Source organism: Sycon ciliatum, chromosome 12 (assembly GCF_964019385.1).
Source record: "Sycon ciliatum chromosome 12, ocSycCili1.1, whole genome shotgun sequence".
Classification (NCBI taxonomy): domain Eukaryota; kingdom Metazoa; phylum Porifera; class Calcarea; order Leucosolenida; family Sycettidae; genus Sycon; species Sycon ciliatum.
Genome location: NC_088654.1, coordinates 16,977,100 through 16,994,491, shown reverse-complemented (window position 1 = coordinate 16,994,491; position 17,392 = coordinate 16,977,100). Strand labels below are relative to the sequence as shown.

Here is a 17,392-nt window from a genome sequence, read left to right as displayed (position 1 = left end):
GAATTCATAGGTGCCAACTCTTTTGGATAGAAGTTGGTCCAATCAAAAAACATTATAACAGTGTATAATATGGACAGCATCTAGCATGCGCATATATGCGCATGCTAGATGCTGTTAATGTGTACGGGTACGGCTGTTTTCTTTTGCGCTGACGACAGTGGGCGCATGCATGGGCATGGCAGCAGCAGCGAGTAATAATACATAATTCTCAGAGAGGGGCGGATCAACCGCGTACCTCAACTCTATGCTGCGCATGCGGTTTTATCACAGGCCTTGTCTTATTCTTATCCTCACTTTGTGTTTGGCAGTCGTCGTGTAAACAGCTTCGATTGCTCTGTTGGTCAGTGAGACTTGGATTGCTTCTAGGGCAGCTCTTGGCCCACGGGAGACAAACTAGTGCCTTTTGGCTTTCTTGTTTCTGTTCTTCTGCCGGCCTGGTGCGGGATATGGCTGTGGAATCGCATACAGGTTATAACAACGCAAGCAGTCATTCACTGTATTCCAGCGGAGGTTTTTGCTAGAACTCGTTACACTATGGCCTTCGCTATACTGGTGAGTGACACCGGCTCCTTCGCCATCATTAATTTTTATTGGGTTGTCATCCCGTTTGATTGTGCCAAATAAAATGAAAAAACAACCAACCACCCAATCGGCTTATGTAAAAACCGTACAAAGTTTAAGTTTTGCCAATGCGTACAGATTTGGGTGGCCAACCGCCATTATCTATATAACTTTTACGAAACGAAAAAGTTTAGTTAGGACCCCCCCCCCCCCACCCACCCTGAACGAAAAATAGATGCTTGACAGCTGGAATGTATTGATGTCTCACATAACTTTCCTTGGCTCACCATCTGAGTAGGCCTTGGCGGATAATGCTCGAAAAGGTGGAAGATTCTGCTCGAAAAGCAGTGAAATTGGCAGAACCATACAAACCTTATGGCGGGCAATTCCTCGAATTCTGCTCCATTTCTTTATCCACATACCAAACATGCATGAAACTTACCCGAAAAAGTACCGAATTCTGCCAATTTTTCTGCCGGCATTATCCGCCGAGGCCTACATCTGAGTTCTAAAAATTAATGTCTTCCATAACAATATTTTTTTAAACGAAACTCTATTTGGCACACCCACCCACCCATAAACGAGACTTTTTCTTTTCGTGTAAAAGATCGATAATAATATGGATGACCCCTTACAAGGTGTATTTGGTTTATAATCTTGTTTGTCTGGGAAATCAAGGCAATGTGCAATGTCAATCTCTCCGATTTCACTCAAATTTTGGAGCTCGGCTTCCTTTGGGTTGTTTATCGAGTGTGCAAACTCCTTGGAAAATCGTTCTGAAGGGAACCTTGAAACTGGGATAACCCATAAAGTATAGCCTCAAAAAAGCATTTGATTTGTAAGTCTACAAACGAGCCACGGGACAAATACATCAAGCCAACATTGCATTGCCTTGGAAGAGATCCTGGAGCAGCAACACTTGCCCTCACCAGCATTCCAGAAGGCGAGGGCCAGCACCAGCCCTTTCCCAAAGACGCCGCATTTTTTCGCAAGTTACAGTATGCTTTTTGCAACCATAAACATGTGTGCAGCGGCAGTCCCTACTCTCCCTGCTGTTTTGTTATTGTATACTCTGTCGTCTTCTCCCCTTCTAAAGAGTAGGTTTTGTACTTATTATTATTATTATTATTATTTTTTTTTTTTGCTTGTTCGCGTTGGCATCAACCTGCATAAAGCAGGTATATAGCCTTCGCTTAAGCTGCCATAAAAAAGAAAGCTCATCCTAAGCGAGAGGGCTAGAGGGAAATATAACGATAACGAGATACAGAATACAAAGAAATCCAATGAGTTCAACGTACAATTCAAAACAAGAAAGAAAGGAAAGAAAAACAGAGCCGAATCTACCGATTGATCCATCAATCGACAAAGGGGAGGTTTTGTACTTAGTAAAAAAATGTGAAAGTTTCTGAAATCGCATCTATATTTTCAGAAAAAGCTCAAAAGTCGCTTAATTACGGAGCATCAGCAAATCGAATTTTCGAGTGAAATTCGAGAATCGTCACGAAAAGCACTCAATCAGTCAAAACTAGGGCTGAAAAATGCCCCCGAACAGAAAAAAACTGTTCGAATGCTCAGCGCGTGCTCTAGTACACGGCGCACTACGAGTACTCGTACTTGCGCATGTAGCTAGCTACTACAGTGCATTTCAAAACTATAGACGCGTAGGGTTTTTGAAATTATTTCAAATTTGGCTGGACCTTTTTGAGAATAGTTTTCGGAGTATTGCTCAGGATCGCTCCACAATTACTCTCATATAGTTTCTAAAGGATTGGATAACAGACGCCCAATTTGGAAAAATTTATGCACAAAGTGAGCACAGATTTTATGTGGTATAGATGCTGGCATAACGGTTTTTGCCTAGGTACGCGTCTATAGTTTTGAAATGGACTGTAGTTACTACTAATGTACGCGCAGTAGTTGTACGTGCACGAGGCACAGGCGAACCGGACTTCTTGACGCTTTCCTCTCTCTCGAACTGTGAAGAGTTGAGTCAAGTGTGCATTTTGTTTCATCTCAAGTATTCTGGAATCATGGCATGGCTTTGTCACCAACTACCAGCCCCGATATGCCTCCTGCTACCAGTAGCCCTGCTGGCGTTGCCTCGGCATCTGCGTCTATGGTGAGTTCCCCGTAGGGAGAGGGCAACTCAAAGTGCACCAAATATTTGAGGTTCGACCTCACCATGGATCTCATTCTGCTGAGGCAGTGTAGGGCCCACCCTCAGCTATTCGTCCGCGTGTCTCCTGATATGCAAGGGATAGAGGAGGAGCTCGGCCAAGATCCCGCCTTTTCAAGGGGTCTCCAATAGCAAAGTCACACCAAAATAGAAATCTGATGTCAACTTACTACTCCCTGGCCGTTTTTGACGTCATCACTTTCAAGCCCTATATCGAAATTCAAAATGTTCAAGCTTTTGTGCATATTTATGCCTGCACAACTGTTTACGCTAAAATTCAAAGGTGAAAAGGGGTTGCGACTTACAGTCGAGCATGACTTACTACTGAAGTGAATACAAAAAAAAGCAAGATGGCTCAAACCTGAAAATGAAGGTGCAACTTATAATCTGGGAAAAAAGGTAGACAAAAAAAAACGTTTTTAACGCAATAATAGAGCGAGCTGCGCACTCAGTACAAACACCTTAAGCAAATCTTGTTTTCATGTACCGGTATATTCCTTGAAAGTTGAGGCCATCTCGTCAGAAGGATTACTGGCAAATCAAAATAAAATCAAAAGGTTTAGTAGAAGAAAACACATGGGAACGAGTTGTGAAGCAACTATCCACGACTGAAACTTCCAAGTTGGAAGGCTGTTGGTTTGCACACTGGAGATGTGTTAGAGCTAGGTCTTAGGTCGTTGAATGACTCAGTAACATGTCAGTTTTGTGCCCTGTTATCGCACATTCTGACTGCTTATTATCTTGTTACAGTCGTGGATAGTTGCTTCATAACTCGTTCCCATGTTGTTTCTACTTCTATTTTACATTTAATACTGGCTCATTTTCCAAGTTAAAAAACGTTTGGTATTCATTTTTGCCGTGGGAGCTAGCTTGTGTCCATCTTCGTTGCGCTTTCCTTCTCCTCTTTGGATCTTTCCGTACCTGAGCCTCCCAAGTTGGAAGGTTGTTGGTTTGCGGCTGGTGGATGTGTTGCTACTTGTCAAGTCGTTGAATGTCTCAGTACTCCATGTCGGTTTTGTGCCCTGATGTCGCACTTGCTGACTGAAGTCGATCGATATGCCTGTATATTCAACACGTAGCTACAGCGCAATGACTTCTACTCACTCACACCGTTTCAGTGTTGCTTGTATGTTCACATAACATGAGCCAGTCAGTCGGCAGGAAGCGTGAACTCCAACAACAACATTCAACAAGTCGTTTGGGGCAGCCACTTTCTTTAAATCTTTGACTCCGTTACGGCTGGTCCAATTATTTCGAAACCTTCACAGAACAATTTGCCATGCCCTAAATAGCCCTTTTATGTACTTTGTTTCACGATTTTCCCTTATCTCCATACTTTTGAAGACCAAAACCTGATTGTCAATGTTTTAGAAATGGACAGTAGAGCTAGAGGCCGATTCACAATACAACTTCTTGTGATGCGACTTGCGACACCTGCGACGAGCTGCGACAGCCACACACGGTCCACAATATTTTTCATGTTTGCGAAGTCCTTATGCACTAGTCGTACTATGCACGTGCACTGAACATGAACCCTAAAAAACAAGAGTTATGGCCTATTCACCAAAATGGACATGTTTACCATAGCAACGTACATAAAAATTAACTCTTTATAGCTCAAGAGAGAAGAAAACGCTTGTATTGTATACCTGTGTTTACTGCTTACTGTTTACTGCTGCTTTATTGTTCCAAGTATCAGTTTAGTTTAGGTTAAACATATCTTATTATTATTTTTCTCGTCCTTTCCACCACAGATCGGATTGGCCTTGCTGGCTACTTGTCACGGCGCTACTTCGACATTTGAGCTTATCCCCCTCAGACCTAACCCGAATTACAAGCCACCAGGTAAGAATTTTGATTGTAGTGTATCCATGGGACGACATTTTAACATTTGAACTTGTTGTTCTATTGCAAAATATGTTAGGGTATGATTTTAAGAAGGTTGATCCACTGCCCAACGACTGTTCAAACTCACATAGAGCAGACGTCAACACAATAGTGAGAGAAAGAAAAGAGAGAATCGGAAAGAATGAAAGAAAGATGCATTAATATTGCAATTGTGCCAGCATTGTTACTGAATTGCTCAGGCATGCAGACTTCTCGCAACATTTGCGCTCGTTTCCTTTTCTCGCTTGGCTACGTCTAGGCTGCTTGTTTCAAGGCATCAATCAATTCTGCTTATACATGTACATATAGCTTGCTGTCTACAGCATTGGGTATATATGAAGGGCTCCAATTCAAAATGTGATATAAAAGACCAAACCGGAGCTTTTGCGTTTTTTGTCACGGAATAATTCGTTTTCACCCCCAGATGGCTGGTTTTACGGAGTTCTTGAACTTTCCACAAAATGTATTTATCTCGTTTTGAATTGGAGCCCTTCATATATACATAGTCTTACTGAGTATATCGATTATATGTGGGTCCCTATAACAGGTCCGTCCCTATAACGGGCCGGCCCCTATAACGGGTCGGCTCCCTATAGCAGCGGGGGTTTGACCCAAAAAGGAAGTCATGCAAGTGTACATATGACGTCTTCACTGGGTCCTCTGAGTGCAAGGGGTCCATGACCTTACCACTGCGCCCTTCCCCATACATGGTGCCAGAGATTTGAGGACTTTTTCTCTTCCCGTTGCTTCCACCACTCGCTATTCCTCCTCTCCACTTCTTTGCTCAATGAATCTGTTCAATAGTCTACCCCGAGACATGAGATCCATTCAGAACCCTTCCTTATTTAAGGGGCAGACTGGTCGTAAAATCCCTGAAAAATCGAATTTGTAAATTCATATCGTGTGCTACATCAGTTGAAAGAGCATAAATACAGCTGCAAAATCTCTGAAAATTTTGCCTCGATCTGACCAGCCGTTCAAGAGTTATGGCCGAAAATGTGCCCTTGCAAGGAAAGATTTTTTGTTGCACGCTGTCATTTCTTGGCAGCACTGTATTCGAATCTGAGCAGACCGTGCGCAACTTGTCGTATAATTGTTGTGAACCCTCTGGTTCTCTAAAGTGTCAGGAACGAACGACCACACGGCACGAGGACAACTATTTATTCTCAACAGTATATTTCACTTCCATCGACTAACTAAACAATGAATGAATGAATAACACTAAAACCACCAGGTAGTTATAGTGTGAAAATTACAGCGTATTATGAGAAGAGCATACACATACAGCTACAGCGCACACAGCAAACCGCACATAGCGCATGCAGCGTATACTAGGCAGTAGTGGAACGTGAGTGGTAGTCTTTGCCGATTTTTGAGGGTATCCTGGATTTGGTGGATTATCATATTATCGGCTTTGCAAAGTTCGTGGGTACTGAATACCATGGTATGACCAACTGTGTAGGGAATGGCAGCTCGGCGGAATGCTGGGATGTTGCCCATGGCTCTCACCGTGTCAGGTATATGGTTCCATAACAGGCAACCGCGAGATGCCGGTCGGCATTGGCCTGCGCTGAAGGCGAGTTGCTCCGCAGTTGCGAACAAACAGTGCCTGCAGACCAGGACTGGCACGGTTATGAACGCACCGCCATACCAGCACGAGCAGTTTCTGGCGATATACCTCGTCCACTGTAGCGATAAACAGAGAGCTTCTCAAAGAGGTCACTGGCCCTGGTAAATCGTGGTCGTCCGAACACCGCCCTTGCTGCGCGGTTTTGGGCCACCTGCAAGCGGTTTAGCTGGTTGTGGGTCAAGCCAGATCCATTATGCTGACGATCCATATATCAGCTCACATTGTAGCGCGAAGAGCACTTTGCGATGGTAAACTATGTCCACTTTCCTGGTTTCGAAATCTCTTTGGGCACTAGCCACAAGCTAGCTCGTAGTAGAGAGGTTCTGCAAAACGAAAATGTGTACGAACTTTCGCTCTACGTCACGAAGTGAGAAACTTCGCACGAACCTTCGCAACTTTGGACGCGAAACTTGCAGGGAACGCGAAATGAACTTTCGTAGGAAGTTTCGTGAGATTGGGTCATGTCGTACGTGCACTTGGCGCGTGCAAACTACGAAAATGTGCGAAAATTCGTACACACTTTCGCAAGGCCTGTCGCGAAACTTCGTTCGAACTTTCGTTGTGCAGAACCTCTCAAGTGATTTTATGATGATGGTTGTTTTATTTCGCAAATCCAAACGGGGGTTTGGTAGCGAAGGTAGCGAAGCAGGAACCGAAAACACTTCTGACGATGTTTCAAGCCATCATTTCCAAATCACACAACGCTCAAAGGCGAGTGTTTTTCTCGAGGGTTTTTAGCAAGTTGGCAGTGACTTTGTAGGTGTAGCTTCTGTGACATACCCTGTTCGACTTGCAACTGCATTACTGCGACCAGTCAAGTCGTTGAATGACGCTTTGTCAGAACAATCACCGTCCCGTTCTGAAAGCGCGACATCGTGGCCCTGCAGAGATTTCATGAAGACCAGATGGATTCTACGGCATTACCACATGGAGAGCGAACTATCACAAAGACGACTCATTTATCGAATGAAAGGATATCTCGACAGAAGTTTTTCTTTGCAGCAAGATAATGATGACCGCTTTTGCAGAGCCTCCTGGTAAGACATAGGCAGTTTGTAGGCATTACAGCCATTTTCGTACGCATTCGACCTTCATGCCAGTTTTCTACAACTCTATTTACCTGAAAAAGACGAAAATAGTATTGACCCACTGGGGTGGGCGTTTGCAGCGGACTTTACTGTACGTTTAAGCTCGCATGGGCCATAAACCGCTCCTGCTCACCGCAGGCTGACCTATACTGTACAGCTCCTGCCCTCAGTAGTCCGACCACACGATTCGTTTACGCGCACTCAATAGAGGCAAGAGTACATAACCCCCCAGAGTGTGCAACTCCACTATGGGTGCTGTCCCGACAGAATTTCAAGTTGACGTCATTTTGATGATGCAATGCGCACTGTACACGGATTATCCGACGAATCCGGAACCTGTGGTTGACCGAAGCCCATCGATCCTGTACAAATTATTGCAAAGAAAAACGTGTGATGCGTTGACACCTGTACACATGTTGTAAATCACTGCTGCAAGGAGCATTGCGTCATAAATAATGACGTCAACTTGAAATTCTGTCGGGACAACAGGGTATGTGGGAGTTGCACACTCTGGGGGGGGGGGGGGGGGGGGTTATGTGCTCTTGATAGAGGCCAGCGACTCTACCCGACCTTCCCATTACGCTGTACTCTGAACTCTCGCTTTTCTCTCTTGGTGTGTCGCGTTCTGCATGTGTGTGTGTCTGCTCTATACTCTAGCATGAGGAGTAGAATGTTAACATTCTCTAAAATTCCTTAGGCCCTCTGCAGACTACGCACATAGAACATCCAGTACAAAATTACATAAAACCTAAAAGGCAACATTGTCCAACCCTGCATTCAGACAATACATTTTACATGCAATATACAGGCAACCTTTGCCCCCACGCTATTGCGCAGTGGACCTGGGATGTGTGAAAGCAGCCGGCAGTCGTACCCGGGTTCAAAGTCTGTACGTTTGTACAACTACCTGATGAGAAAGTACGATAAAATTAATGCAGGAAAGTTGCCTTGTACAAGGGTTCGCATCCTGCCTGAAAGGATTGAGCAGCTTTTTAGGCTTCGAGCCAGATTCTTGTTGTTGTCTTGGAAACTTCTATGTAAATGTGACTTATAGGCTGTTTTGTACCTAGTCTGAAGAGGGCCATAACTGGCCATGTCTGCATCTATTATATTCTTTATTGCATTTATAAATTTGCTTTCTCCACGCCATAAACATTTTTTTACGTCTTCATGGTTTCGACACTACTGCCAACCTTATAGCCGACGCATACGAACTTTATGATGCCGTGTGCCAGTGGGCTGTGGCCACGTGAACTGAATTTGCACTGCGTGCATGATCGAAGGACTTTTGAAGCTACAGCAAGCGAGGGGAGAAGATATAAAACAATTTGTTTTGAAAGTGGCAAACACCGATGCCCACCACATTCTTTGTGCAAGGTTTGCAGTTAGCTTCAATGTCACGCAGCATGGGATCCGAAAAAAAAAAGGTGACCTGAACAAAATCAATCTACCCTGGACCAGACCAGCCACAGAGTTGCACACTATTTTTTGTACACTCTTCAGTCTTGATGCTGTGCATTACTGGTGCTGACCGATACTGTTACATGTTCTTCTTCTTTACTTTAGGTGACACTCCCTGCGGTCCGGGTTACTTTAGACCTCTTAGCGTTAGCGGCTCATACGATCCCTACACCGAATGCAAAGGTAAGTGATATTCAATTATGTGATTTATGTCCATGTCCAGGTATGTTCTTGTTTTGACTTTATTTCCAGTATATTATAAAGAGAGGTTACACAGAACAAAGTTTTTCAGCCAGATGTTGGATTGAAAGAGCTGCAGTGCGTTGACCATGACTTTCTTCAATAGCTAACCAGCCCACAACGAAGTTGTATATTTACCAGAGCTGTACAAAAGACGTTCTTAGTAAACGTCTGGCGCTAACCAGGCTCTACAGCGCTTTGTTCCTGAAGTTGTACAAAAGACATTACTTCACATGTAGTCCATTACCTAAACATTGACAATCCTGGCGATCGCCCGGGGATTTTGCTGTCTTAAAAACTCGCTGTGAACCCGAAGAAATATTCCGAGCAAAAGCATGGAAAATGACAACTCTCGCACGCAGGTACATGTACGTCTGGTTTACAACAAAGAACTTCTTGCTCGTACCGACGTAAGGGACAAGTCAAAACCCGTGGTAAATGTTGAATCGCGGCATGAGTCCCTTATTTGTTTTATGACCAAAATAATAGTTTCTTTGCGCTGCATCCCTGCCATGCAATTTACTCTCACCATGTCACGGGAACGACACGACATGGACTCGTTCTCCAGCAGCTAGGCCATGACTTGGCAAAGCCATCGATCCGTGTGACTTCGGCGACATCAAAGTTTGAGAAAAGCAGACGCCTGTGGAAGCTGATGGAAGACGTCGCCGACTCCTAAATTCAAATAAATTGCCGAACGTGAAATACTAAGATAATTCAAGAAGTCGTTCGATCGATGTGCCTATCTATTCAACACGTAGCTACAACGCAATGACTTCTACTCACTCACACGGTTTCAGTGTTGTGTGTATGTTCACATGACGTGAGCCGGTCAAGTGTCAGTCAGTGGGCAGGAAGCACAGACTCCAACAACAACATTCAGAAGGATCCGGATTCGACCAATCGTAAGGGGGTGAATCCAGTGGATCCGGTGGATCTGGATCCCGATCCTACCAATCGAACATGCCCTGAGAGTTGAACTACAAAGGAAAGATATTTTTTGATACCATAAAGTGAACAATATTAGATCTAAAACTAATACACGAAGCACTAACATTCTAAAGCTAGCACTATTGAAGGTGTGATTACATTACCAGCGAGCAGTGTGAAAGAACATGTAGATTGGAGAAGTGCAAAAAGAATTCGTTACAGCACTCACACTCCTCACTTTAAAACATACCATCGCCCACATACTCGCTCACCTGCACTTCGCCAATCTGCACTTGCTTTCACACTGCTCTTGTCGGAAATTGGATGTTTCTTCCGCAGGTACCTTCATTTAATAATAATAATATAATATTCGTGGGATCCGCGTTAGCATCACTTGAATGTTCAGAAACACACAAACCAGCCTTCGCTTCCGCAGGCCACCACTATGCCTTTACACCTTCATTTGCTGTTGCTTTATGCCTTCTTTTTTTTATGCTTGCTGTTTCTGATTTGAATTCGAATAAAAACTATTCGTCCAGTAGTGGGGTAAAATTTAAAAGAAAGGACAAATGTTACATGTTATTCGTAGTTTGTGTCCAATGCTAACAGTTTTTAAAAGCACTGAAGACGTTGTGTAGTCAGAAGGTGCAACAGCTTGCACAATACTGACTGATGTGTTACTGACAATCACCGACCTGACAATAAGCTCTATCACGTCTTGGATGCGCCAATCAACAGCCTTCCAACTTGCAAGGTTCTAAGTTTAATATGAAATAAAATGAGAAAGGTGGGCGCACTCAAGACGAAAACAAGCTAAACATCACGGCAAACTATAAATGCCTTGGATGTTATCAAGAGTACATAACCCCCAGAGTGTGCAACTCCCACATATCCTGCTGTCCCGACAGAATTTCAAGTTGACGTCATTATTTATGACGCAATGCTCCTTGCACCAGTGATTTACAACATGTGTACGGGTGTCAACGCATCACACGTTTTTCTTTGCAATACTTTGTACAGGATCGATGGGCTTCGGTCAACCACAGGTTCCGGATTCGTCTGATAATCCGTGTACAGTGCGCATTGCATCATGAGAATGACGTCAACTTGAAATTCTGTCGGGACAGCACCCATATATCCATAGTCGAGTTGCACACTCTGGGGGGTTATGTACTCTTGAATCTTGATGTTGTAGAATGTGATGTTTAGCTTATTAATAAATCCAGTAGTAGTATTTATTATTTTACTTGAGTATACCCAACAGGTCTATGTGCCCAAGGTGAAATAAGCAGCTAGCGCGAAAAGCAGGCAAGGTATTCTGGGATCGTATGATAGTGGGTAGTGCATTAGCGTGGTTCGCGACAGTTAGCGCCATATTGGATTTCCGGATTTTTCTGAAAAAAAATTTGGATGTGAAGTTGGTTGCTCCAACTTCTTGCCGAACTAACTTGACACTACTGCCATCCAGAGCACACGAGGAGCACGTCGCACCTTCCACTCGGCAAACCTGAAAGAAAGCACCACTCCCTGCTCAATACACAGTGTTTCGGGGAATTCACCCCTCATCAGTTGAGCTTGAGTAGGCTGAGGAAGATTGTGCCTGAAAAGCACCACTTATATACTGCTCTCCAGGCCAAACCATCACCAGGGCAGGGATACAAACTTACAGAGACGCTTTTTTCCAGCGCGACAACCACCGTCAAGTTAGTTCAGCAAGAAGCGTGTGCTCCTCGTTGGAGCAACCAACTTCATGACTAATACCGCCGAAGTCGCAACTTCTAAGTTAATAAGTTTGGAGTCATCTCAAAAAGGTTATACGTAGTATTCCGAGCACCGAAGGATTGGATTTGACGTCGGCGGTGTTTGGATAGCTTGGTTCTCCTGCCGACGTGTCGTCGAGAGTAATCCGTGGGAGAGTAATCCGTCACCCACGACGCATCCTCGCATTCTGCGTACTGGTCGATCGATCGAGTTCCTGAAAAATGGAAAGGGTGATCCCCACCACCAACGCCACTGGATTCGACTCTCGCGGCGAAGAGGTCATTCAGTACCTCTCTTCACATACATGTATTGCCACAGTTCTCGCAAAATGATGAAGATCGTGATAATTATAAGAAAAAGGAGGAACTGATGCGAAAATATAAGGCTGCACGAAGTGATTTGGCTTTTTTAACATTTGGCATTTTTGAACAAATGTGTAAACTTTGCTTTTCTTCTGGCTTTTTCTCTGCTCCGGATGGCTGGATCGAAACATGGGCGGTGACAAATGAGAGCCAGTTTATCGTAGATCAACATTGGTGCATATAATTTAATTCTCCCTGCCACGTCGGTAAAACTAGTGGTGGGTGCTTTGCCATTTTGTGTAAAATGTGTAAAATAAGCCCTTGAATGGACGAGGAGGGCAGTGAATTGCTTCCGCAGGGCTTTTGGACGACATCAGGCCGTCTTGCCATCACTAAAGACAACAATGAAGAACAGTAGGTCACGGAATACACTCTGTGAGAACGAAAACAAGGCTGCCGGGGATGCTATGCTACCTATCCAATTCTACCGTATGACATAGCCACTAGTTACAAATACAAAAACACGGCATTGCGGCAGCATACAATGCAGTTGACAGATTAATTTTCATCCACTAGCATTCTTCGAAGTGATATCTATCAGCTTCAGAACATTGATGACCGAATATCCCAGTTTGTGATGCCATTTTACAAATTTGTTAAAAAAATACACACCAATTATTTGAACCCTGAGAATACTATGAAAGTAGGACATGATTCAAGACACTTTCCAAAGTGGGATCATTCCCATTTTTTGAGACATCGGGCATGAAGGATAGCACTTCCACTTGCAACAATTCATTTGGACGCAGCTTGCCTAGAAGTGGCTGAAAAAACGTGATTTTACAAAAAAGCCAAATCAACTATGCAAACCTGATGTAAGATTGGGCTGATGTTGAAATTATATTTTTGGGTCTAGGCACCAAGACTTTTTGTTGTGCATTGTAGTCAGGAGCACTGTCCATCCTCAGCCTTGTTATGTAACATGCTTTCAACTTCGAATACGGGTACAACTTCCTGGTCGCAAACACCAACAAGATTGTGAACGTTGCACGTGTGTCGCGCTCGCAGCACTGCTACCACCGCGTCGCTTGTCAAAACATTGTACAGTGTATTGTGAATCATCCTTGGCTGTGATTATTGCTTTCTCTTGTCTTCAGATGATAATGAGTGTGGTGATGATGAAATATGCAGCAAAGACTTTCCAAATGCGCGTTCCCTGTTAGAATGCTACAACACCGAGGGAAGCTACTACTGTGAAACAGCAAGTAAGAGATACTGTTTTTCTAGAGTAATTTGAAGTATGTACTATTTAAACTCAGATACCGAGCCAGTAATAAAATGTAAAAAGAGAAAAAGCACATGAGAACGAGTTATGCAGCAACTATCCACGACTGCACTGGAGATGTGTTAGAGCTAGGGCTCGGGTCGCTGGATGTCTCAGTAGCCTGTCAGTTGTGTGCCCTATTATCGCACTTTCTGACCGTTTATCATCTTGTTACAGTCGTGGATAGTTGCTGCATAACTTGTTCTCATGTGTTTCTTCTCTTTTTTATATGTACTATTTCAATAGTATTCCTTTCTTCCTATTATTGTTATTATTTTGCTTGTTCGCGTTGGCATCAATCTGCATAAAGCAGGTATATAGCCTTCGCTTAAGCTGCCATAAAAAAGAAAGCTCATCCTAAGCGAGAGGGCTGGAGGAAAATATAACGATAACGAGATACAATGAGAAGCAAAGCACAAGAAGCGAAGCACAACCGTCATCATGTACAAGTAGTATTCAGTCCAGTGAATAGTTAAACCCAACACCAATGAAAAAATAGGAAATAGAATATCAAATTTGTAAAAAAATCAATATCGAACACGAATAGAATTAAAAAAATTGTAAAGAGAATCCAATATCGAACACGGAACTATCTACGAAGTGATTTGGCTTTTTTTAACATTTGGCATTTTTTTAACAAATGTGTAAAATTTGCTGTTCTTCTGGCTGTTTCTCTGCTCCGGAAGGCTGTATAGAAACATGGGTGGTGACAAATGAGAGCCAGTTTATCGTAGATCAACATTGACCAGAAAATTTGGTGCATATAATTTAATTCTCCCTGCCACGTCGGTATAACTAGTGGTGGGTGCTTTGCCATTTTGTGTAAAATGTGTAAAATAAACCCTTGAATGGACGAGGAGGGCAGTGAATTGCTTCCGCAGGGCCTTTGGACGACGTCAGGCCGTCTTGCCATCACTAAAGACAACAATGAAGAACAGTAGGTCACGGAATACACTCTGTGAGAACGAAAACATGGCTGCGACGCTATGCTACCTATCCAATTCTACCGTATGACACAGCCACTAGTTACAAATACAAAAACACGGCTTTGCGGCAGCATACAATGCAGTTGACAGATTATTTTTCATCCACTACGACTCGTAGCATTCCTCCAAAGTGGGATCATTCCCGTTTTTGAGACAACGGGCATGAAGAATAGCACTTCCACTTGCAACAATTTATTTGCACGTAGCTTGCCTAGAAGTGGCTGAAAAACGTGATTTTACAACCATGTTTAAAAAGCCAAATCACCTCGTACTCAACCAATTCAAAATGCAATACCTGCAAAAAAAAATCCTGTGTCAGTGGTGGCACTCCGCTACCAGATCAACATGCAGAAGCCACTCGAGCAGCCTTGATGCTACCAAGAGTGCATAAGAGTACTCTTGGTGCTACTACTCACATGCTTAGAAGCCGCTCTCCGCAATGGCCAACTCCCTCATCGCATTAACTGGGTGATGGTATGCGGAACGTGCACCGCGAATGCACATTATTGCTGCCCTGAGGCGCTGAAAGCGAAGGACAAGCGACACCGCACGTAGGCCATTCACTAGGGACTATACGTGCCCCTACCCTGGCCCGAGATTCCACTGAGTCCCATGAAAGGCCATTGTCCATGACTACACCAAATTGAAATTACACTGGTAGTCACTACGGTAACTCGGTAACAATGTAGGTCCAAGCACGGGGCCCTGCGGTGTGCCCCAGGTACATGGCCGCGCTCTACTGGTCGGTGTATCAATGCATACGACTAGTCATATACCTGCTGCATGTGTCCAAACAGGTACCGTAAAGTCTTGTATAAAAGCCGCAATTGAATAGAAGCCGCAATTTTGGGCCCATTAAATCACACAAAAGCCTGGTTTTAGTGTTGACATACATAGAAATACCTATTTTGTATAGAAGCCTGTCTCATATAGAAGCCTGCAAAATTTCACCAAGAAAGTCATAGAAGCCGCGGCTTTCATACAAGACTTTACGGGACTTTACGGTACATGTGCTAGCGGCCGTCGTGAGTTCCCTTCGGGAACGGACACGATAATTTTTTTTAAATTTTTTTTTACGGTACATGTAGCCAGCTTTACCCACACGACAGTATTCTATGCCAGACACCTGGCGACTACAAGCATGCACATATACATGTATGTACATACATGTACACAATCCGATTTGCCACGAATGTATGGGACCTGGTTCGTTTAAGGGGGCAGCCTACCCATAAATTTCAGATGGCATTCAATTGACCGTAACTTTGGGTGTTTCTCAGTGGATTTGAGTGAAATTTTGACCACACACTTCTGCCACTATGCTGGCCCTCAGGACATGATTTACAAGTTCTTGCGCCTCACTGACAGGCTTTCCAGGCCGAAAAAACTCAAATTTCCGGCATAGTGCCACGGTGTGCGAGCCACCCAGGAGCCAAACAAATGCATTTACAATTTTTTCACATTTTCGTGCTCATTCTGTTCGTGCGCGGCACTCAAACCAAGAACAAGTCCAGAAGCAGCCATGGGTGATGGGGTAGGGCCCCTCAACGAGGCCCTGGAATCTGTCACAACGGAACGAGTGGGCATTCTCTCACACACTCCCACAGACCCAAGTCAATTTTTGAATTTTGTTAGGTTTAGCACGTGCTACGAGGTCGTACCTTTGATACAACATCCAGTGCTGGGACCTCCACAGCAAGCCATTTCCACAGCGCTGCACACCAAATCCAGGATACCCTCAGAAACCGGCAAAGACTACCACTCACGTTTCACTACTGCCTAGTACTGAATCCTACCTGCCTTCTTGACACGACTCAAACTTGCCAAAGTCACTAAATCAACGTCAACTACAATAATCAAGCCACATATCTGCAACGTCACGAGGGTGCTGGCAAAAGTCCTGCGAAGCCCGCCGCCGTACAGACCAATACGTGGCTCAAAAACCTGATTTTTTGGACTGCACACTTTCACGTGTTTCCATGATACGACAAGTTGCGCACGGTCTGCTCACATTCAAATACAGTGCTGCCAACAAATGACAGCGTGCAACAAAAAAAATCTTTCCTTGCAAGGGCACATTTTCGGCCATAACTCTTGAACGGCCGGTCAGATCGGGACACAATTTTCAGAGAATTTGCAGCTATTCATGCTCTTTCAACTGACGTAGCACTCAATATGAATTTACAAATTCGATTTTTCAGCGAATTTTTGGGTAGTCTGCCACCTTAAAGAGCCGTGCAATTTTGAACAAAACGATCGGGCTGATCTGATTCCAATGATGAAGGTCCCAGGTTGATCGGAGCGGCCGCCCCCGAGTTATACCAGCTTGAAGTTTGCACTAAATTTGGTGACATCATGATGACGTCATTAACTTGCCGCGACTAGGGCGGATTTATCACGTCTTCAGATTCTTTACTTTGCTTTATTTTCATCTTGTCTTTTACCAGTTTCGTCTTTGCTAACCCACTTTTTCAACTCAATGTTTCTCAGAGTTGCCGTCATCCCTCCTCTATAATTTTGCATCACTCTGGCACCCATTTTCTAAATCTCCCCGCTCTTCAACTTATCTGCAGACTTTTTCTCTTTATGTATCCTTGGGAATGCCTGACCACTTTGTGTTTTCTGTGTGATTTCAGGATTTTCAGATTATGATCCTGCTTACAATATTACGTCACCATCAGCATCACACTTCACGGTGGATGAGTACATAGGTGACACGCGCATTTCAAGAGAGTATAGGTTCCGATGTGACAAGGGGTATTATGAGTACTGCCCAATTAGTCAGTCGTGCTTTGCTGCGTATCTGAACGAAGCGGTGACAGTCAAAAAAGTGCACCAGATTGGGGGTGGCGGATTATTATATAAATATTTAGCCACACGACTTCCAACGTGCAAAGCATTCGGTAAGGATCAGTCCACCTGGGTCACTGGCCAATGCCTGAATTCTCATGATTATCCACCATCTGCATTTTGAGTATCTATGTTCTGTTAGTCCCGGGCTCCAATGCGGTTCAGTTAATGATGACATTTCCGGCCGTTACGCGTT

The 17,392-nt window shown here is 44.0% G+C and overlaps 1 protein-coding gene across 2 annotated transcripts in view; it reads left to right on the top strand.

Annotated features, from left to right (window-relative positions):
- The first annotated feature begins 255 nt into the window (after positions 1 to 255).
- Positions 256 to 17,392, top strand: part of LOC135828506 (uncharacterized) — a 28,270-nt gene continuing 11,133 nt past the window's right edge. The window contains exons 1-6 of one of the 2 annotated variants that reach the window (XM_065340950.1): positions 256 to 340; positions 469 to 552; positions 4,492 to 4,582; positions 8,909 to 8,986; positions 13,194 to 13,301; positions 16,983 to 17,249. In XM_065340950.1, the coding sequence (XP_065197022.1) occupies positions 535 to 552; positions 4,492 to 4,582; positions 8,909 to 8,986; positions 13,194 to 13,301; positions 16,983 to 17,249 (562 nt within the window). In that variant the 5' untranslated portion in view covers positions 256 to 340; positions 469 to 534. Of the gene's footprint in view, positions 341 to 362; positions 553 to 4,491; positions 4,583 to 8,908; positions 8,987 to 13,193; positions 13,302 to 16,982; positions 17,250 to 17,392 lie in introns of those variants that run through there. The other variant, XM_065340951.1, reaches the window with a different exon arrangement.